The 23,456-nt window shown below is 37.2% G+C and overlaps 1 protein-coding gene across 1 annotated transcript in view; it reads left to right on the top strand.

Annotated features, from left to right (window-relative positions):
* Positions 1-23,456, top strand: part of LOC306866662 (ATP-binding cassette sub-family C member 8-like) — a 94,572-nt gene that overhangs the window by 11,991 nt on the left and 59,125 nt on the right. The window contains exons 7-11 of the mRNA XM_079411941.1: positions 1,933-2,121; positions 7,279-7,443; positions 7,970-8,125; positions 11,787-11,921; positions 12,115-12,277. Of these exons, the coding sequence (XP_079268067.1) occupies positions 1,933-2,121; positions 7,279-7,443; positions 7,970-8,125; positions 11,787-11,921; positions 12,115-12,277 (808 nt within the window). The remainder of the gene's footprint in view (positions 1-1,932; positions 2,122-7,278; positions 7,444-7,969; positions 8,126-11,786; positions 11,922-12,114; positions 12,278-23,456) is intronic.

Here is a 23,456-nt window from a genome sequence, read left to right as displayed (position 1 = left end):
TTTTCTTTATGGCAGAAATGTACCAATGTAGAGGTTAAACAGGTTGTGAAGAGGGTTTTACATTGGCTGTAAGGAAATATCCCACAGCTAACAGGGAGTGTTCTCAGAATGTTCTGGCAAGGTTCTCTCAAAGTTACGAACAAATATTTGTTCATAAGTTATCTGGTGTTTAAAAATGTCCTCAAAACATTAAACTTCAACAACAAAAACTATTTATACATTGTTCACGGAATGTTTTTTATTCTAAAACATTTTAGTCAGATTGATTTTTTATTTTTTTTTAAATGTTACTACTTATTTCAGAACATTCAGAGAACATTCAAAAATAACATTTGCATGATGATACATTATAAAACGATACGTTATAAAAATTGAATGTTCCCTTAACATTCATATAAAAAAACAAAATGTTTGAATACATTTAAATAACTGGACGTTTTGAACATTCAGAAAACATGCAGAAATGCTTTCATAACTTAATGAGAACATTAGCCAAATGTTCTTAGAACTTTTTGTTGTTGTTGTTGTTAGCTGGGTATGCAGTAATTAAGCAAAGATATATCAACACAAAATAGCAAATGTATGGTTTTAAAATGTTCTATTTCAAAATAAATCTTAACTGCTGCATCTTCTAACATTAGTTTATTTCATTACGCCAAGGTGTTTTCAGGTCACAGTAACCTTAACTTCATGGCTACAGCGTTTGGTTTAGAAAAATGATTTGTGTTTATTAATTAAACTTCAAATAAAAATGCATGGCTGAAAATGACCACAGTCCTTGCCTGTTAGGAAACAAATCCACCGATACAGCAAATAGGTGTTTGAAATGCACAGAGCAATCCATAACAGCACCGTAATTATGCATGTGTGCTGCCTTTAAATACATATTAGCATAACCAAACACAAGGAAGGAATAGCTCATCCTGATTTCTCAGTATTTCTGTGTAAAGTCATTTTTCTCAAATGTTTAGGTAAAATGTTCAAACAAAAGTTTTATGAAAATGTTTGTTTGTTTGTTTGAATAATGCCTTAGTCATTAATCTTCATAAAACATACAAGAGGAAATGTGGCACCTGTAAAGCAGGAGCTTAGTGAAGAAAAGATAAAAGTCCTGATCTGAAAGCTAGAAAGATGCCCACCAAAACAGCATTTTAAGTCATAACACCTCCAAAGCAAAAACTGTTCATAGATGTAATACTGTAATTTAGCAAAATGTAAGATGATCCCTTACAAGCTCACTCTTTAATCATATTTCGAAAAAAAATAAGTCATTATGAAAATAATTACATGTAAAGATGTACTAATATTGGGTCCAAAAACAACAACAAAAACATTAAATTTAAGCATATTACATTTAAAATAAATTTTAAATATAGTACTTTTTCATTTAATTGTAATTAACATGAAATTAAGAGTCTGAAAACACTACATTCAGTTCACACTTAAGTGTATTATTTTAAATTATATTTTCTATATAAGATAAACTCCTTAAATTTATCCAAGGTTGAGAATGGAGTCAGGAAATATATCTTAAAATAAACTTGTATTTCGTTTAATGCCAACATGTATCAATAAAATAGGTTAATTGACTTGAAAAGGGATTAGTTTTACCTGGTGTTTGTGTGTGCTTTCTATGTTTTACGCTTTTTTTAATCCCATAGTTAGCCTAGCAACATGCTAACAAAAATCCTGGAATCTAATTTCTTCAGTTGCTGGAGTTGCTCTCTATGTAGAACATTCCAAATCGGTCACTTATGAGGTTCCATGATGGTTAGTGTGTTAGAAGGTAGCTGCCTATGTACTGTAGACAGTAGACAGCAAGCTTACTGGGTTTTAGACTTCCTACTTTGCAGTACAGTGAATAAATTAGATGCATTCATGAAAATTGTGGTTCTATTCATATCTGTTATTATTTTCCTGTTACTTATTCAGAGGCCTCAAGGCATTCAGCCACAGGGGCCCAAGTGGATCTGGATGGCTTTGCGACAGGCCTTTGGAAAACCTCTCCTTCTCAGCATCACCTACCGTTTCATGGCAGACCTGCTTGGCTTTGCCGGGCCGCTCTGCATCTCAGGCATCGTGCACCATCTCAGTAAAGAAAACCACACCATTCAGCCACCAGTAAGAACACTAATGTATTCTGCACCCATCTGAGTCACATGTAAAACAACCAAGAATAAAGGCAGAATTTTGGTTAGTCTAAAAGTAGACAATGAGATTATTTAAAAAAAAAAATCAGTTTTTGTGGTGTTGTCTACGGTGCCTGGGAGGGGCCGTCTTCAGTTCACTTAGTTTTGTCATGGCCATGACATATTAATTCATGGGAACGTCATATTAACTCGTGGGAATGTGATATTATGTCGTGGCCACGAGATCATTTTGTCGAGGTAACGGCATCCTTATGTTGTGGCCTCGAGATGCTATGTTGAGGGAACAACATCCATTTCTCGTGGCCATGACTTTTTATGTTGAGGGAGTGACATATTGTTCTAGTGGCCATGAGTTTAATGCGTAAACAAACCTACATGACCATAGCAACCCAGGATTATCAGAGATGGATAAAACATTTTTATTAACATTAAACGTTTCATTTATATGTATTTATGTATTTATTCACATATATATATATATATTTGTATATTATTATTATTAATAGGTTATATTAACTTGTTAGGGTTAGATTGTATATTTATTTCATATAAATATAATATTTTATTATTTCCCCTTTCAATGTGTATATCACTTTACCTAATTAACATTCTGTATAATTATGCAAATTGCTACCATATATTTTGCAAATACTGTAAACGCCTGACAATTATGCTAATACTTTATGATTGTAGGCTATTTATGCCAGTGCGTGATGATAAATGAGCATGTTGTGCTTTCTGTCACAAACTGGGCAGATATAAACAGGTAAGTGAAACACAGGCAGGTTTATTGAACAATCGGCAGAAGGGATATCGTGGAGGGCAATGGCAGGTGAGTGAATGATACTGAATACAATCCTGGGATTGTCTTGCTGAATACTGACAGTCTATTTCCTTGCAGGATAGCGGGAGCAGAGGAGTCCGAGATCAACGGAGAACAACGTGGGAGAATCACTGGAGTATCTCTGGAGAGTCAACAGGAAACTGGAAGGTAAGTATACACAGGTTAGTAGCACAGGGGAGTCAGGTACAGTTCAGGGTAGTGAACGGTAGACCGGACAGTGAATGTCTGAGTGCAGCGTGCCCTTGAGTGTGTCTTGATTGAGATCGGCAGGTGCAGGTGATCAGAACCCAGGTGCAGATGATCAGAACACTGGTGAGTGAGATCTGGTGTAGGTGGTGGCTGTGACAACGTGACATCTCTGACATTACCCCCTCCCCCAGAGGCGGCTCCTGACGCCCTCAAGCGGCAGCGACCACGGCCTCTGGGTGTGGGACGATTCAGATGAGTGCGGTGGAAGTCCTCGAGCAACATGGGATCCAGGATATCGTCCCGGACATCCAGGAACGCTCCCCTGGCCCATATCCCTCCCAGTCGACCAGGTACTCGAGCCGGCCACCCCGCCGCCGCGAGTCCATGATGTCCTTGACCTGGTAGACTGATGGTTGGTCTAGGATTTCTGCAGGAGCAGGCTCGTCGGGTTCCCTGAGTTCTGATGAGGAAGGAGAGAAGGGTTTAAGGAGTGAACGTCTGAATTCCTGGATCTTGCGCTCAGTCTGGCCATTCGTCTGGGGATGGTAGCCGGAGGACAAGCTCACAGTGACCCCTAGCAATCCGAAGGCGGCTTTCCAAACTCTGCAAACGAATTGCGGGCCTCGGTCCGAGACTATGTCTTCGGGGATTCCGTAGTTCCGAAAGACGTGGGTGAACAGAATTTCAGCTGTTTCTAGGGTGGTGGGTAATCCTGAGAGGGGAACCAGCTAACAGGCTTTTGAAAAGCGATCCACAGTCACGAACACACAGGTGTTTCCCTTCGAGTTAGGTAAGTCTGTTACAAAGTCGATCCCGATGTGCGACCACGCACGTTGAGGAATGGGTAGGGGCACGAGCTTGCCTACGGGGAGGTGACGAGGAGTCTTGGACTGGGCAGAGACTGATCAACTACGGACGTACCTGATCACATCACGGGACATACTGGGCCACCAGTAACGGGGTTGGAGGAGTGAGAGGGCCCGTTGTCTGCTTGGATGTCCAGAGCCCAGTACTTGGTGAACTGAGCCGGTTCAGAGCAGGTTCGGTCAGAGTGGCGGCTTGGATGTCCTTGTCGATGTTCCACTGAATAGGGCTCACGATAAGGGCTGGAGGGAGGATTGGCTCAGGCTTGAGTGGAGCTTCGGGGGAGTGCAGGCGGGAAAGGGCGTCCACCTTGCAGTTTCGATTCGCTGGATGGTAGGTGATGGTGAAAATCTTGTAAAGAAAAGCGCCCAGCGGGCCTGGCAGGGATTGAGCTGTTTGGCATCACGGAGATATTGGAGGTTCTTGTGATCGGTAATCACCACAAATGGATGGTTGGCTCCCTCCACCCAATGCCGCCACTCTTCTAAGGCCAGCTTGATGACTAGTGGCTCCCGGTTTCCGATGTCATAGTTCTGCTCTGCTGAGGACAGTTTCTTGGAGTAGTATGCACAAGGCTGGATGCGAGAAGACTCATCGAACTGCTGAGAGAGCACGGCCTCACTCCGGTGGTGGAGGCATCCACTTCCACCACGAACGGCACATGCGGATCTGGATGGCGAAGGATGGGGGCCGTGATGAATGCAGATTTCAGGTTTTCGAATGCTTCGTGGGCGCTGGTGTTCCAGGACAGGGACTTGGGCTTTCTGCATCGCAAAGACGTCAGAGGGGCGGTATGCTGGCTGAAATCCTTGATGAACCGACGATAGAAGTTTGCGAAGCCGAGAAACCTCTGTAACTCCTTTACCGTCTGGGGGCGAGGCCACTCTTTGATAACCATTACCTTCCCCTGGTCCATAAGGATTCCATTCTGGCTGATGATGTATCTGAGGAACTGCACGGTGGGGTGGTGGAATTCGCATTTCTCCAGCTTAAGGAACAGATGGTGCTGACGGAGACTCTGGAGGACCTGCATAATGTGGCTACGATAGTCGGCCAGGTTCCAGGAGTAAATGAGGATATCATCTATGTAAACGATCACAAACTGGTGGAGGAACTCCCAGAACACCTCGTTCATGAATCCTTGGAAGACAGATGGGGCGTTGGACAGGCCAAACGGCATAACGAGATACTCATAGTGGCCAGTAGGGGTGATAAAAGCCATCTTCCATTCACCGCCCTCCCGGATTCGAACGAGGTTGTAGGCGCTCCGCAGGTCCAGCTTGGAGAAGACGCGGGACCCATGGAGTTTCTCTAATGCCGTCAGGACCAGGGGAAGAGGATACGGGAGCGTAATGGTTTGGGAATGCAGGGCCTTATAATCAATGCATGGCCGCAAGCCCCCGTCCTTTTTGCCCACAAAGAAGAAGCTGGATGCCACTGGAGATGTTGAAGGACGGATGAAGTCTTGATTAAGAGCCTCCTGGATGTACTCCTCCATAGCCTTGCGCTCCGGGATGGACAGTGGATAAACTCGACCCTTAGGGAGTTTCGCACCAGGCAGCAAGTTGATGGCACAGTCCCATGGGGGTAAATGAGTGGCCGCTTGCTTACTAAAAACATCCTGGAACGACTGTCAGTTAATGGACACAAACAGCTAGCAAAACTGTGGGATGGATAAAAATGTTTTCTTGTACAGGTCTATTTTATTTTATGTACTTTATGTAACATTTAGCCTATTCATGATAAACTTAATTTGAATGCTGGTTACATCGCGTGCAATTGCCTACAGTCTGGTAGCCTATGGTCAATATAATAATTTAATAATTTCTATATTAATTAATATAATAATTTCTTAATTCAAAATAAAATATTAACGAATCCCTGAAAATCCCGGGTTGCTATGGTCACGTAGGTTTGTTTACACATTAAACTCGTGGCCACGAGAAAAATATGTCGTTCCCTCAACATAGCATCTCGAGGCCATGACATAAGGATATCGTTGCCACGACATAATATCACGTTCCCACAAGTTAATATGTCGCGGCCACAACAAAACTAAGTGAACCGAAGACAGCCCCTACCGAGCACCGTAGTTGTCATGAACTAGTACTTCTTTTCTTTTAGGTATTTTGAAGGTAAAATTAGTTGCAGTGGGGGATTCACTTCTGGCCATGGCTGCGTCTTTTCATGTAACATTTTCATCTTGTGTTACAAAGCGTTTTATTGTCATGCTCCTGTCATTAATTATTAAAAAGTTTAACAGCATGATGTCTGTATCTCGGATGTCTTAGTATGATGTAATCCACTTCACCACATGGAGTTTGTGATGGCAAGACGTATAAGATGTATAAGATGAATGAACAATCCGCATAGAAAATAAAATGTTTCATATGCCTAAATAATTATTTATCTAGCAACTACACTGAAAAATTAAGGCCATCATTCATGTTATTTTATTTATTTATTTAGAGAGAGGCATCAGCCATAGCTCTTACTTTAGAGATAAGTTGTCCAATGTTTTTATTTTATTTATTTATTAATTAATAATTTCATAATTTATTATATATGTGTACAGTTTCTTTCCAACAATTTATTTATTTGTTTGTTTATTTGTAACATTTTGGGTATTTTTATAATTGTTGTAGATAGATCGAGTCATTGGGTGATTTCCAAACTTTTTAAAACTTTGAGGGCACACATGTCTTCTGAAAGTAGTAACTGAGTGTAATGATACATTTAATATTATGGCATTTTAAATGACTGCTTCTGATGGAGTAAACATAGCTGCGATAAGTTGTTGATAAGTAGCAATTCTCTAAGATCCATATTTCACTTCAGAAATTGTATTAACTTGCCAATGGCAAACTTTTGAACTATAAAGTATAGTTTATATAGCTTACTTTTGAACATTTGTATAGTGGCAATTAAAATTCCTTTAATTTTTATTATTACTTATTTCATAAGTTTAAAATGCAGTGAGGAGACTTATTGTTCTGTCAGTGGTGATTCTTCTTCATTGGTTTAATTGACTCATTTGTTACTGCTTTAATCTTTAATTACATTATATTGTTGCATTTTAGAATTATAATTAGTGTCCTGTGCTTTCTCTTTAGAGGAAAATTGTTGCATTCAAAACTGGTTTAGCTTATAAAACATAGTAATGTGGCCGTAACATCTCACTGTTTTAAAGAGGAAGTCATGGCTAATGTTAAATGGTTTGGTGTGTTTCAGGTGAAGCATCTTGGAATCTACTTCATCTCCTCCCAGGAGTTTCTTGCTAACGCTTACGTCCTCGCTGTGCTGCTGTTCTTCACTCTGCTCCTCCAGAGGACTTTCCTCCAGGCCTCCTACTACGTTGCCATCGAGACTGGAATCAACCTGAGAGGAGCCATTCAGGTCAGCACAGCTGAGACTTCAATGACTCCATAACCTTTGATTGCCTGGGTCCCTTCAAATGATCAGTGTTGGAGAAAGTTACTTTTAAAAGCAATGCATTACAATATTGTGTTACTCCCTAAAAAAAGTAACTAATTGTGTTACTTTATGGAAAGTAATGTATTACATTACTTTAGCATTACTTTTTATCACCCGGGCTGGGCTTGTTAATTTGTTTTTTAATAACAAAAAACTAAAAAATTATATTTATGGCAACTGTAAAAGCTGTTTCACACCAATAGTGAAATTAATAAGCCTCGGGCTATAGAAAGTGCCTCTGTACCTCACGGCCAATTTCTCTCAACATGGGAACAGAAGAGGTGTCAGTGAAAAAAATAAAAATAAAAATAAAGATTATTTTGTTGTAAATTTAAATGCATTACTTTACTAGTTACTTTAGAAAAGTCATCTGATTTATGTAACTCCTGTTACTTGTAATATGTTACCCCAACACTGCAAATAATATGATATCCGGTTTCACTTCCAGACAAAGATCTTCAATAAAATAATGCATCTCTGCACCTCCAACATGTCCATGGGGGGAATGACAGTGGGCCAGATCTGCAACCTTGTCGCTATAGACACCAATCAGCTGATGTGGTTCTTCTTCCTGTGTCCCAACCTGTTTGCAATGCCAGTTCAGGTAAAGCCTCATGCGAGGTTCCTTTCTCTGTAGAGTTCAATGCATTGGGGAATATTGGTGCGAGTTTGTGAATGGGCTTTGAGTCAAATGTTTCAGTCGCATTGCCTTATTTGCCTCAGAGAAGCTGTTTTTAAATAGATATTCCCTCATATGGGTTTTATCTGGGATGTTATCTGTACTTGACCCACATAGCAAGAGATGTTGCTTTGAAGTCCCAGCAAGAATCAAAATAATTCTGAATTGAAATTGAATTCTGATTCTAACAAGTTTATTTTAGAGACTAAAGGTCATTGCATGCTGAGTCCGTAATTTTCGCACGTTGAAAAATATATACGACCTTACATTGTCAATCACGTTTACACACTGCCTCCGAAATTTTCATCCATCATAAAAAAACTCGGATCGGGTTCGTTTTTAGCATCCGTATCAAGCATTTTGAGAGGTGTTTTGACAGTTCAGAGCCACCGTACAAGTGAACGCCAAAATCCAGAATGGCGATTGTCAAGTTCATCCACTTCGTCTCGCAGCACAAAGCAATGTAAAGATCCTTGCACACTGTGTTCACAGAAATTAGTGGTCTTCTTTTTAATATGTGGCTCTAGTATCACTAGCAAAGTATCAAACTGAGCCACTGACATCCTGAAGTAAACTTTGAATCGCCCGTGATAATCCCGCTGCTCCTTAAGGAAGGGGAACTCTCCGTCCACTCTATATTTTAGGATTGGATGGACCCAATTTTTCCTTTCTTTGTATTTTTTTTTAAGAAGCGAGAAGACAACAAAATCATCCTCAATGCTTGAAAAACTCCATTTAGTAGTCTACTGTTTTGTAAATTCTTTCCCAATGGATTTATTAATACACATCAGACTCATTTTGCAAGGTTTTTGTGCGTGACGAGTTTTTAGGATTACGAATACGAAAAACAAAACGCATGCGAAAATTTCAGACTCGGTGTCCAATGACCTTTATACTTTTTAATCTGTTTTCCTATATAGTTGGTGTCCTTTTTTAAATTAGATGAGAGATTCTACAGATCTCAAACTTTACACTGGGAATCCAGTGACAACCCAACACTGTAGCAAAATTGGTTAATATATGTAATAAAGTTTGGATTATAGACTATACAGTATTAGGTGACATGTAGACACTTTAGGTTCTAGTTTGTTCCCGCTTTTCCCTTTATTTTGTTTATTGCTTTGGTTTGCTTTGCCTTGCATTGTGTTTTGCTTTGTTTCATTTTTCATTTAACTTTAACTTTTTTAATTTAAATTTTTTGTCTTGTTTTTTTGCTCCGCTTTGTGTTGTTTTGCATTTTTCTTTGTTCAGTTTTATTTTGTTTTGCTTTTTAGTTTTTTGTTTTGTTGATTTATTTGTTTATTGGGGTTTTTCTGCTTTGCCTTGTATTGTTTTTGTGGATTTGTTTTGTTTTGCTTTTTGTGCTTTGCTTTTAGTTTTTTTGTTTGTTTTGTTTTTGAATTTCTTTTTGTTTTGTCTTGCTATGTGTCATCTTGTTTTATTTGATTGTATTCCTTGCTTTGTGTTGCGTTTGCTTTGTTTTATAATGATCTTGTCATTTATACATGTAAATTAATATTAGGGCTGTCTGTCAGTCTTTTAGTGTGATTAATCAGTTTCATTCAGTTTTGAAGAAGAAAATAAAATAAATAGACCTTTTGTGTAATTACTGGATTTTTAAATGTGTGTTGATGTCATAACGTAAATTTATCCAAAAATTTGCTAAATTTATCTTTATTAATATTCACAGGACATGCAAACACAGCATGTCAATACAAATATCATTGCTATCAAATATCACTTAAATATGCAATAATTCAATTATTTAAAAAGATTTTCTCCAACACTTTGGATTACTGGATGTAATCGTACATGTGTAAAATAAATTACCAGTAAATCAGTCGAAGTTTCAACGTACCTTTGAATGGCATGACATGAATGCAACAGACGGATCTTGAGCTGAACAAAGAAAAATGTAAAAACGTTGCAAAGCCTCTCAGTGTAAGTATTCTTCACGCTCCTCCTGCTATTGAACTTGTTTCTCCTGAGGTTAGACAGTGTGAAATGTCAGATACCTCTGCAAGATCTATTTTTAGTCTGTGTATAACAGTATTTTTGTCCTTGAAATCCTCATCTTGTGTAAAATGGAGTGTCACTTGTGGAAATCTGGTTCTTCGTCAGTGAGGTTCTTGAATGACGAGGACATAAGTGGTTCATTTAAATAAAAATGCATTCAATGACGGCAATGTGAAAAATTCAACAAGCCCAATAATTAAGTCATTAAATTACTTTTGAAATAATGAGAGTCCTAGAGAGCTGTTGTTGTGAAACCGATTGTATATACATATATTCATTCACACACATATATTTGAATCTCACAAACAGGAAGTCTCAAGACAGACTAGGAAGTTGAAGTCCCTATACGTTTTGTATGGCACGTACTCCACTCTTGGGGTTACTCATGGATGCCTTTGTGCAAATCTTGATTAGTTCCCTAAGGCTCCTTCTTTATTTTCAGTGAACAACATTTTTATTTTCACTCACTGCATATTTAATAATGAATCACATGCTCAACTTCTCCATAAAAATATTCCAGTATAATTATTCATATTCAAATATATTGTTCAGTTTTCACGTTACTTAAAAATATGTTTAACATTAAAGGGTTAGTTCACCTAAAAATGAAAATTAGTCCATGTTTTAGTGACCCTCAATGTATCCTAGGTGTATATGAGTTTCTTCTTTCAGACTAATCCAGTCAGAGTTGTATTAAAAAGTGTCCTGGCTCTTTCAAGCTTTATAATGGCATGGGCAGGTGTTTTTGTTCAACAGTCCAAAAGTAGTCAAACAAAGCACATGCATCCATTAAAACATGCCTCACACGCCTCAACCAACCATTTAATAAAATGTGTTTAACTCGCCGATTTAACACATTTACAGAATGTTAATATATGATCAATTTTGTTTAATTATTAAAATGATTAATAATAATTAGTCATTCTAATTATTTCAATATTTAATTATTATTAGTCTATTTATTTATTTATTTATTTATAACTTAATTATATGTAATTAAATATATTAAACTTTATTAATGAAATGTTTAACTCAGCATTTACAGAATGATAATGTCATAATATCATAAAGTATATCATAATCTGTATCATAATGACAAAGTTTTAACCTATATATATATCTAAATATATAATGCTGTGATAATAAAATTAAATATTTTTTTAATGCATTACTTTTTTAATGGGATATATAACTCTATTGTAAGTAAATATATTTAGGTGAGATATGGAATATATTGTGAATAAATAAGATGCAATGTCAATGTAAAATAAAGAAAATAACTTCCAGGTAGTATTTTAATAATTTGCTTTAGTGCAATGCTAATATAAAAGACAAGTAATTAATAATACAAAAAAAAATATTGTCTGTGAAAATACAGCTTCTTTTTTATTTTATGAAGTGGGATCATGATACTTTGGGATCCTTGGCATCAAAAATTATGCAAACCCTGCACTAAGCTTCCCTCATCATAAAAATACTGGGCAGTTTGCCATAAACTTTATCTATATCACTGAGTGTAACAAAAGTGCTACTGAATATGAAAAGATAAAATTTTTTCTCTTGGTTTCAGATCGTAGTGGGAATCATCCTCCTTTACTACCTCCTGGGAATAAGTGCCTTGATAGGGGCCACGGTCATCACCCTCCTGGCTCCGGTGCAGTACTTTGTGGCGACCAAGTTATCAGATGCACAGAAAAGCACATTGGTGAGCTCCTTGTTTGGTGTCTTAAGTAACTGTGCACATATAGATTTTGTTCAAATACAGATGACATTTGTACAGGAAAGCCAGAGCTTGTCCAAACAATAAACCTGTCAAATATTGAGCTCAAATAAGAACCAGGAGATTTTAGGAGCCTCTAGCATTGTTGCTAATGTATGATGTATGTGTCTGTGCTCAGGAGTATTCCAGCGAGCGGCTGAAGAAGACCAATGAATTGCTGCGGGGAATCAAACTCTTGAAGCTGTACGCCTGGGAGCACATCTTCTGCTCGAGCGTGGAGGAGACCCGGGGCAAAGAGCTCACCAGCCTGCAGACCTTTGCCCTCTACACCTCCATATCCAGTAAGACACCTCAGCTTTCACTGTTACCTCAGACAATAATAAGATGAGAGAGCAACCATCCGTGTTAGGTTCGGGTTTGAGATGTCATGTAGGGTAGGGTGATATTATATTACTGAGATATCAGAGGGTTCTTAGTACTAAAGCAAAAGTAACACCTATTTTTCTGTAAATATTGGTTAAAAGTGTGTGCAATAGCACCTCGCACTCAGTTGTTTGAGCAGCAATTTTGGCAGGAACATAAAATGCGAGTCTCCCAGCTGGCCAAATTCACACAGCATTATGAGTTGTCATTGCCTACAGGCATCACGGCAAACAGTGTTGGGCCAAATGTAGCAGTTTTATTTGAGATAATTATCAAGTGTAAAATTGCAAAGGCCAAAAAAATTATTACAATTAATATTTTATATTTTATAAATAAAAATGTAAAATAACATTTATAAGTAGTTGTTATTAGTTTATAGTTTTTTTGTTTTTGTGTGTGTGTGTGTGTGTGTGTGTGTGTGTGTGTGTGTGTTGTATATTAATACTATATACTATTTAAGTAATTTCTTATTTTTTACAAAGAAAAGTGTGTATGTGTATATATATATATGTATGTATGTATGTATGTACAGTGAGGGAAAAAAATATTTGATCCCCTGCTGATTTTGTATGTTTGCCCACTGACCAAGAAATGATCAGTCTATAATTTAAATGGTAGGTTTATTTGAACAGTGAGAGACAGAACAACATCAACAAAAATCCAGAAAGACGCATTTCAAAAAAGTTATAAATTGATTTGCATTTTAATGACTGAAATAAATATTTGACCCTTTCGCAAAACATGACTTAATACTGGGTGGCAAAACCCTGGTTGGCAGTCACAGGTCAGACGTTTCTTGTAGTTGGGCACCAGGTTTGCACACATCTCAGGAGGGATTTTGTCGCACTCCTCTTTGCAGATACTCTCCAAGTCATTAAGGTTTTGAGGCTGACGTTTGGAAACTCGAACCTTCAGCTCCCTCCACAGATTTTCTGTGGGATTAAGGTCTGGAGACTGGCTAGGCCACTCCAGGACCTTAATGTGCTTCTTCTTGAGCCACTCCTTTGTTGCCTTGGCCATGTGTTTTTGGTCATTGTCATGCTGGAATACCCATCCACTACCCATTTTCTTTGCCCTGGCCCTGACGGTACATGGCCCCATCCATCGTCCCTTTGATGTGGTGCAGTTGTCCTGTCCCCTTAACAGAAAAACATGCCCAAAGCATAATGTTTCCACCTCCACGTTTGACGGTGGGGATGGTGTTCTTGGGGTCATAAGCATTCCTCCTCCTCCAAACACGGCGAGTTGAGTTGATGCCAAAGAGCTGGATTTTGGTCTCATCTGACTGCAACACTTTCACCCAGTTCTCCTCTGAATCATTGGTAAACTTCAGACGGGCCTGTACATGTGCTTTCTTGAGCAGGGGGACCTTGCGGGCGCTGCAGGATTTCAGTCCTTCATGGCGTAGTGTGTTACCAATTGTTTTCTTGGTGACTGTGGTCCCAGCTGTCTTGAGATCATTGACAAGATCCTCCCGTGTAGTTCTGGGCTAATTCCTCACCGTTGTAGAACCTTGTCGAAACACACACACACACCTATTAACAGGACAGCACATTTCTGAGAAACACCCCTTTTTCATTATCTGTGGTCTTAAAATTAATAAATGACCAGCACCGCGCTCAACATCCTGCTTTGCTCTCCTTAACATATCACGAGACCCCTAAAACAAGGATAGATTTGTGGAGAAAATCTGGAATGTATTTAAAACAGGACTTCACGGTTGGTTCTTATCACTTAACCATAATTCAATCAGAAACAGGACAAAGACCTCAGTATTTGGACATGATCTCCTGACCATTAACGCATAAATTCAATGATGCTATCAACCGGGAAGACATTTTTACGATGAGATTCTGAAGATGGATCCCGAATTACAAATCAATGGTGAATATCTTGAGTTTAGTTTCATATGCATGGGCATGATAATTGCAAATCAATGGTACAACTGACATGGTGATATTATAAACGGTATGCATGTGATAACGCTTTATATAACTCTTAACCAAACTTCTAGAGGTGTTTTTCCACATGGTGATTTGAGTATGAAATAATTTACGCATGGAAAACTGAGCCGTGCGGGGCGGGGCTCCGCCCCACAGGAAGAATCCGATTGGGTCAGTCGCCCGTGGGTGGATCCCGAATCGGGTCGTTTAAATGGACACAAGAGCTTTGTTTATGGCTTGTCTTGCTTGCTTGTGCACTGCTTGAAAACTTCGGCTTCGTCTCATTGAGTCGCGACAAGAGCGCTCCCAGCCTTTAACATCTGGCCGAGCATTGAACAACTACCAGTACTTAGTCAAACTTCTGAAGAAACCCTTGAAAGTCTGAAGCTACGTGAAAGGAACTCAAGGAAGAACTTCAAGCTTCATCACGTCACAAAGAAGCCAACCAACCACCGAAGGGCATTCCTTGAAACGCATCAGACGATGACACATCAGTAGCCAATCAGTCGGAGGTTCCCTCCGACCCATCGGAGACCTCGCGGAAACACCTGATCAGCTGTCAAACTCAATTTAAAGCAAGGAATCAAACAATTCTCCATAATTCTGCTGGAAACTGGTTGAAGTAATTTTAAGAGTAAAGATAGACAAGTTCAATGCTGGAAACTTCCTTTCAGCAACTGGCAAAAGAGTGCTAGTTTTAAGCTTTCTTCAAGTTCATTGCCTGCAATGTGTGTGTTTGTGTGTGTACGTATTCTGTTTTGTGTTATTTAGCTTAGTAGTATTGTAGAGTAGCAAATAAACTTTGATTTATAAAGAAATCTTTTGTCTGGTGCTATGTGATTTTCAAGTCTGAAATTATTTGCCAAAAATCGCGTTACCTATGCTCAAAATTACCTAATCAATTCTGTATTATCGTGGCCATGGAAGTAACAGGATTCTGAGGATACGTTTAATGATTCGCGGGACGATCGTTAATAAGGGATAAGTTGGACGTTTTGATTAATATCAATTAATCATATCAATATCGAATTCATATGACTCTATTTCATAAAATAATAGTTCTAAAGTTATTACACCGTTCTCATGATCATAGAAACTCCATGAGGTGAGATTTTGCATGGAGCCCCAGTCCGAGGGAGATTGACAGTTATTTTGTGTTTCTTTAATTATCGAATAATCGCACCAACTGATGTCACCTTCTCACCAAGCTGCTTGGCGATGGTCTTGTAGCCCATTCCAGCCTTGTGTAGGTCTACAATCTTGTCCCTGACATCCTTGGACATCTCTTTGGTCTTGGCCATGGTGGAGAGTTTGGAATCTGATTGATTGATTGCTTCTGTGAAACAGGTTGTCTTTTATACAGGTAACAAACTGAGATTAGGAGCAGTCCCTTTAAGAGAGTGCTCCTAATCTCAGCGCTTTACCTGTATAAAAGACACCTGGGAGCCAGAAATCTTGCTGATTGATAGGGGATGAAATACTTATTTGACTCATTAAAATGCAAATCAATTTATAACTTTTTTTAAATGCGTCTTTCTGTATTTTATTGTTGTTATTCTGTCTCTCACTGTTCAAATAAACCTACCATTAAAATTATAGACTGATCATTTCTTTGTCAGTGGGCAAATGTACAAAATCAGCAGGGGATCAAATAACTGTTTCCCCCACTGTATACAAATATATATATATATATATATATATATATATATATATATATATATATATATATATATGAATTATAAATATTAAATCATGTTTTTTATTTACTTTTTTTTTATTAATTAATTAATAATTTACTTTTAATAAATACAATTTTCACATAACAGAGCCCATTCAATAAATCGTACATTAATATTCCAAATAATTTTCAGCAAGTAGTGTCAGGGAGCTGCTCTGGGATCATGTAGATCATGTAGATTTTTATATTTCAGCCTCATTTTAGCCTTGCTTGCTGGGAAGTGTAAACACAATATGCATACAAATATTTTTGTTGCCGATTTCTTGTCAAAAACAGTTTAACAGGGGGGAAAAAAGAAAAGAAAACAATCAATAATAATGGATTGGTCTTGGAAATGCTCATGGAAATGCTTCAAGGCTTTTCTTTTTCTTTTTCTTTTTTTTTATGAAAATATCCAATATTTTTTTATTAAAGAATGCTAAATATTTTAATAAATAGAGGTAAGAAATACAACCTTTAACAAACATCCAAAGCACTGAAACTACAATCAAGAGCTGCTGGCTGCATCTGTGGGGTGTTTTTGTGTATTTGACAGTGCTGCTCTTTAAAGGCTCTCTGATTTAAGCCAAGGTTACACCACAAAGTCCTCATCTCTCTCTCATATCTTATCGCTGCATTTTTGCAATGTTTGCAATATTGGAGAAGGACTGTGTTGCTCAGCAGGAGAATATCCTGCATGCGATGCTGCAAAGAGACATCAGGTTCATGAATCATTCAGCCTGAATCTCTGCTTTCTTCCCTGCTGAGTTTACTGCAGAGGATCAATGTATTCAGATTCAAAAGATCCACAGGTTTCAATTCTTCACTACTTGCTCTTTGATGAACAACAACTATTGGTGAAAGAATCACAAATAAACTCAGGAAATATAGCAGGAGGCCAAACAAGAACACCAAAAACCTTCCAGCTTTATCAGAAAATGGGCAAAGAACCTGTCAGACAGCAAACTCAGTTGAAGAAGAAGTCCAGCGGCAGTGTAAATTACAGCAATAGCAGTGCAATATCTGATATCCTGATGCAAACAAAGCAGAACTCAAAGGATATAATCACTTTGATGTAACTTTTATCCCACAGACCCTGTAGGTATTAAGATAAAAAAAAAAACTTGTCAAACCTTTATCAGCTCAAATGAAATGGAGTTGTAATGTTTCTGGCTGCCATCAATCCTTCCAGCACATAAAGCTCACAGCAGAGTAATGCTCATGTCAGCAGGTACGGCTGCAAGTCATTTCTTCTCTACGTTCCACTCAGTATATATTGGTTTGGAGGCAATGGAGAAAACTGTTCAGCAGCAATCCTGCTCCGAGCCGAGAGATGATCATAGTTACTACAGTTTCTGGTTAAATATCAGGGATGCTTCAGTCAATATAGAAGAAAAATCCCATTCATTTTCTTCATAGAAATATTGAGTTTGAACAATTCCTTTGAAACCTTTTAAGACAGAAACAACTTGAGCTCCAAGGTTATTAATAGCCGGCAGTGACCACCTACTCCCATGAAGCTTTGTGAATTGATTGATTGAATCAAGACGCTTTTCCTAGACTCTAAGCTTTTTATATGTTCTATATACTTATATATCATTAGTTTGAAGTAAATTTAAAATATATTTTTAGATATGTATAAATTTAATTAGTTTTCATAATAAGTTTGAAGGCAGTAAGTAAAACAACTTTTGTTCAGCAGTGATGCTTTATATTCATCAAAAGTAACAGTAAAGATATTTATAATTAATAAGAAATACATTTCAAATAAAATTAAAATTTTCGATTTATTTAAAACTGAAAAAAAATGCATCATGATAAAATTATTAAGCAGCACAACTGTTTTTAACATTGATAATTACAGAGTTATTATAGTTCACTAAAACTAAAACCATAAAAAAACTTGAAATAAAATGAACTATTTTTATATTATTTATCTATTTTTTTTATATATATATATTTTTAAACATCTTGTTTTATTTCAGCTAGTTTCCAAAGCAACATTTCTTGTTTTCTTTTAGTTTATCTTAATGTACTGAAATAACTAAAACTGAAACAATATATATATATATATATATATATATATATATATATATATATATATATATATATATATATATATATGTATATATGTGTGTGTAATATGAATATAACAAAATATTCAAGATATTAGTAAAAGCTATAATAGTGTTAGTAACCCTGAATAATATTTTTGAGCAGAAAATTTGAATTTGCAGATTTGATCAGAGAAATATATTACAATTGAAATATATAAAATTTTAAAATATATTCAAATAGAAAATATGAAAATTTGAAATTGTAAAAATATTTCACAATTTTACTGTTTTTTTACTGTATTTTTGATCAAATACATGCAGCCTGCAGAGATTCTTTCAAAAACATTAAAACATCTTTTTGTTTTGAATGTTAATGTACAGGTGCTGGTCATAAAATTAGAATATCATGAAAAAGTTTATTTATTTCAGTAATACCATTCAAAAAGTGAAACTTGTATATTAGATTCATTCATTACACACATACTGGTATATTTCAAATGTTTATTTCCTTTAATTTTGATGATTATAACTGACAACTAATGAAAGTCCCAAATTCAGCATCTCAGAAAATTAGAATATCAATTAAGACCAATGCAAAAAAAATATTTTTAGAAATGTTGGCCAACTGAGAAGTATGAACATGAAAAGTATGAGCATGTACAGCACTCAATATTTAGTTGGGGCTCCTTTGGCCTGGATTACTGCAGCAATGCGGCGTGGCATGGAGTCGATCAGTCTGTGGCACTGCTCAGGTGTTATGAGAGCCCATGTTGCTCTGATAGTGGCCTTCAGCTCTTCTGAATTGTTGGGTCTGGCGTATTGCATCTTCCTCTTCATAATACCCCATAGGTTTTCTATGGGGTTAAGGTCAGGCGAGTTTGCTGGCCAATCAAGAACAGGGAGACCATGCTCCTTAAACCAGGTACTGGTAGCTTTGGCAGTGTGTGCAGGTGCCAAGTCCTGTTGGAAAATGAAATCTGCATCTCCATGAAGTTGGTCAGCAGCAGGAAGCATGAAGTGCTCTAAAACTTCCTGGTAGACGGCTGCGTTGACCTTGGACCTCAGAAAACTCAATGGACCAACACCAGCAGATGACATGGCACCCCAAACCATCAATGACTGTGGAAACTTCACACTGGACCTCAAGCAACGTGGATTATGTGCCTCTCCTCTCTTCCTCCAGACTCTGGGACCTTGATTTCCAAAGGAAATGCAAAATTTACTTTCATCAGAGAACATAACTTTGGACCACTCAGCAGCAGTCCAGTCAAGACGCTTCTGACGCGGTCTCTTGTTCAAGAGTGGCTTGACACAAGGAATGCGACAGCTGAAACCCATGTCTTGCATACGTCTGTGCGTGGTGGTTCTTGAAGCACTGACTCCAGCTGCAGTCCACTCTTTGTGAATCTCCCCCACATTTTTGAATGGGTTTTGTTTCACAATCCTCTCCAGGGTGCGGTTATCCCTATAGACCATTTCACGGACGTAAACAATAACAAAGGCGTTGGAGCGCTACTGCGCATGTCTGGTCCTGAAGCATTTCCGGTAACGCCATTTTAAAATCTCAGATATATAAAAACCTATAACTAGCGCAAGCGCATCCCTTTTAAGCCTAGCGAAAACGCAAGTTAGGTATTTAAAAAAAAAAAAATAATAATTGCCCTTTAAATATGACAGAGAACATTAAAAGTAGTGTTCCGGACGGCTCTGATTGATGCTGTGTGCGTGTACACGAGAGATGGCGTTAAACGCGTATCGCAGTCTGGATGCTTACAATTAACTCATCAGAAGTTGGGATCATTTGTTTGTACGATGGATGACATCAGTCTTATGTTCGGTTAAACTGAAGAAAGACAAACAGTGTTACTTACGATCTTATCATGGTGTGTGCTAAGATGTCAGGGGAGGTTTTTGGTGGACATTTCACTTGCATTGCTGGGTCAGTCTGTATGTCTACGCATTCATTTTTATTTGTACAGCTCTTTTCACAATACATATCGTTTCACTGCAGCTTTACTGAACATGCATGTTTATTACAATGCTAAATGAATGCTAATAAACTAAGCACTACATCCCATTATTACTGATTTCAATCGTTTTATAATGTATGCTTAGTGTGGTCACGTTTGTTGCTGTGGAACAGTGCGAGAATGCTCTATCTGAGCCATCATGTGGTCATAAATAAACAAGATGAATGCAGTTCAGTGCTGACTACAGTGTTTTGCATAAACCTTTATTAGGTTTTTTTTTTTTAGATAAAGTATAGCCTACATGCAAATTAATAAATGCACACACATGAGTTTATATGTGGGTATGTATGTTTTTATGCACATTTACTGTAAACACACATACAGGTAAAAAGTGTGGCCACTATTAATCTTTTTGAAATAAGTCTCCAATGCTCATCAAGCCTGCATTTAATTGATCAAAAATATAGACAAAAACAGTAATATTTTGAAATATTACAAATTAAAATAATGGTTTTCTATTTTAATATGCTTTAAAATGTAATTTATTTCTGTGATCTGCAGCTGTATTTTCAGCATCGTTACTCCAGTCTTCAGTGTCACATGATCTTCAGAAATCATAATAATATACTGATTTATTATCAGTGATGGAAAAAGTTGTGCTGCTTAATGTTTGTAAACTGAGATAATTTTTGTATTCTTTGAATAAAAGAACTGCATTTATTTGTAATATAAATGTTTTGTAACAACATGCACTACTGTTCAAAAGTTTGGGGTCAGTATTTATTTTATTTTATTTTTTAAGAATATGAATACATTTATTCATAATTTTTTTTTATTGATTTTAAAAAGTGATCGTAAAGACACACTGTTAGAAAAGATTTCTATAATTTTGAAAATTCCTGTCTGGATTTAATTAATCAATCCTGTATAAAGCATCACAGGTTCCAGAAAAAAATATTAAGCAGCACAATTGTTTCCAACACTGACACGAACCAAATATCAAATCAGCACATTAGAATGATCTCTGAAGGATCATGTGACACTTAAGACTGGAGTAAAGGCTGATCAAAATCCAGCTTTGCATCACAGAAATATAACGAATATTAAAACAGAAAACCGTTTGACAATATTACTGATTTTGTCTGTATTAAAAACAAAAAAATAGTAATGTGTCCAGACATTTGACCAGTACTGCAAATAAACAAAAGACAGAGACTGTTTCCAACATATTTATTAACGTGATCAATATCAAAAGCAGCAGGCTGACCATATGCAGCTTTGAGTACTACATTGCATTTCATTCTCAAGTTCTCAAACACATCTGGGTGTTCATATGGTCACATGTGGTTTGGCACTGTCCTGTCTCCCTGTAGCACTCACTGTCTTACATTACAGATGATGGCTTTCCTAAAGACAAAAGTAGAAGTATTTTATTTAATGCACAACATTTACAAATAATACTATTATTGTTTAATACATCAGTACATGTTGGAATTAACATTAGACAAGCATAAGTGATGACAAATGTTTACCGTTAGCTTTTGTAATACTGCAGTTAACCGTTTCACTATTCAACATTCAAGTTTAGAGAATACATTTCTATAATGTGTTACTCACTGCATTTATCTGCTTACAAGATAGCTAGACAACTAATGAGAACTCATATTTATTTTTTATAGCCTACATAACGCTTGCAATAAAACAGAAATAAAAGCTTGGCCTTTTTCACTTAAAAAGAATCAAAACGCTAGGCGCATATGTAAACAATGACGAAAACAAAATGCTGCATCATACTTGAAGAGTTAACGTAAATAAATACAAAGAATTAGATGGAAAAAACAAGAGCTTGTCCTTACCTCAATGGAAATGTGCGCTGTATATCCTAGAGTTGCTAGTGTCTATTCTGCTTCTTCACTGCTGCAATCCAGGCGCGTTTCTCGGGCATCTAACCCTTTAATTTCCGATTATTTATAAATTAATGTTGGTTCGAGCCCAGCGGGAGCACCCAACCACCGAACTACAAGGATCTAATTTTAATTTCTACATTTTAAACAGCAGGATTAAATAAATTAATCGCAATCCCACTGTGTATCAAGCGCCTGCCGCCATTGTTTTGAACACTAACCGGAAACGTCCGTGGAACAAAGACGTCACTTCCTTATACCGCCGAATATCCGTTGAAATGGTCTATTGCTTGTACAGTTTTTTCTACCACATCTTGTCCTTCTCTTCGCCTCTCTATTAATGTGCTTGGACACAGAGCTCTGTGAACAGCCAGCCTCTTTAGCAATGACCTTTTGTGTCTTGCCCTCCTTGTGCAAGGTGTCAATGGTCGTCTTTTGGACAACTGTCAAGTCAGCAGTCTTCCCCATGATTGTGTAGCCTACAGAACTAGACTGAGAGACCATTTAAAGGCTTTCGTAGGTGTTTTGAGTTAATTAGCTGATTAGAGTGTGGCACTAGGGGTCTTCAATATTGAACATTTTCACAATATTCTAATTTTCTGAGATACTGAATTTGGGACTTTCATTAGTTGTCAGTTATAATCATCAAAATTAAAGGAAATAAACATTTGAAATATATCAGTCTGTGTGTAATGAATGAAACTAATATACAAGTTTCACTTTTTGAATGGTATTACTGAAATAAATCAACTTTTTCATGATATTCTAATTTTATGACCAGCACCTGTATATATAAATAGATAAGTGCTTTCAGTAGCTGTCAGAGTGCTAAAGTGAAAGCCAGTAGTATCTGGATAGAATTGGGTCAACAACATGTGTAAGTTAATTTGAAGCATCTCAAAAAAAAAAATAGTAGGCAGCTCTGAATCAAATAAGGCCGGTGCAGGAATGTTTTTGCTTGTCAACGTGCTTTATCTGTGTGAAATACCTCTGAGATTTGTAGTTTGAAGCTATGAAGGATTGCAGGGATTGAAGGGGTTTAAACTGGTCCACAGGGTACCAATTAAAATGTGAACAGATTCATGAGTCATGAATGCAGTCAAGTCTCATTTGCCCGCATTTAATGGAACGTGAAGGTGTAAAATCAGATCCGTTTCTCAGTGTAATGAATGGGTTTAGCTGCCAATAGCAATTATTTATCAGCAATTACTTAATAGCATAAACAGATATTTGCTGATTTACTATTGAGCAACTTCATTAATTAGCAAGATTGAGTTCTGCAGATCCAGCATCCTTCAGCAATCAACTTCTTGAATGTGCTGAAGTTTCTTACATTGCTGAATGTAGGATTCACTCTTACAACTCAAGCTGTTCACAAGAGCAAGTGCATTAATGGGATTGCACTTTCCAGTTTGTAGTTTGGAAGCGAGAAATTGAGTTTTCAGGTCTCAGAAAGAAGGATTTTTCCCCTGCTGGCCCAGAACACACATACAGCCCGATCTCACG

This window comes from Barbus barbus, assembly GCF_936440315.1.
Source record: "Barbus barbus genome assembly, chromosome: 48".
Lineage (NCBI taxonomy): Eukaryota > Metazoa > Chordata > Actinopteri > Cypriniformes > Cyprinidae > Barbus > Barbus barbus.
Note: the sequence above shows the minus strand (reverse complement) of the source record. Positions and strands in the feature narration are given on the sequence as shown.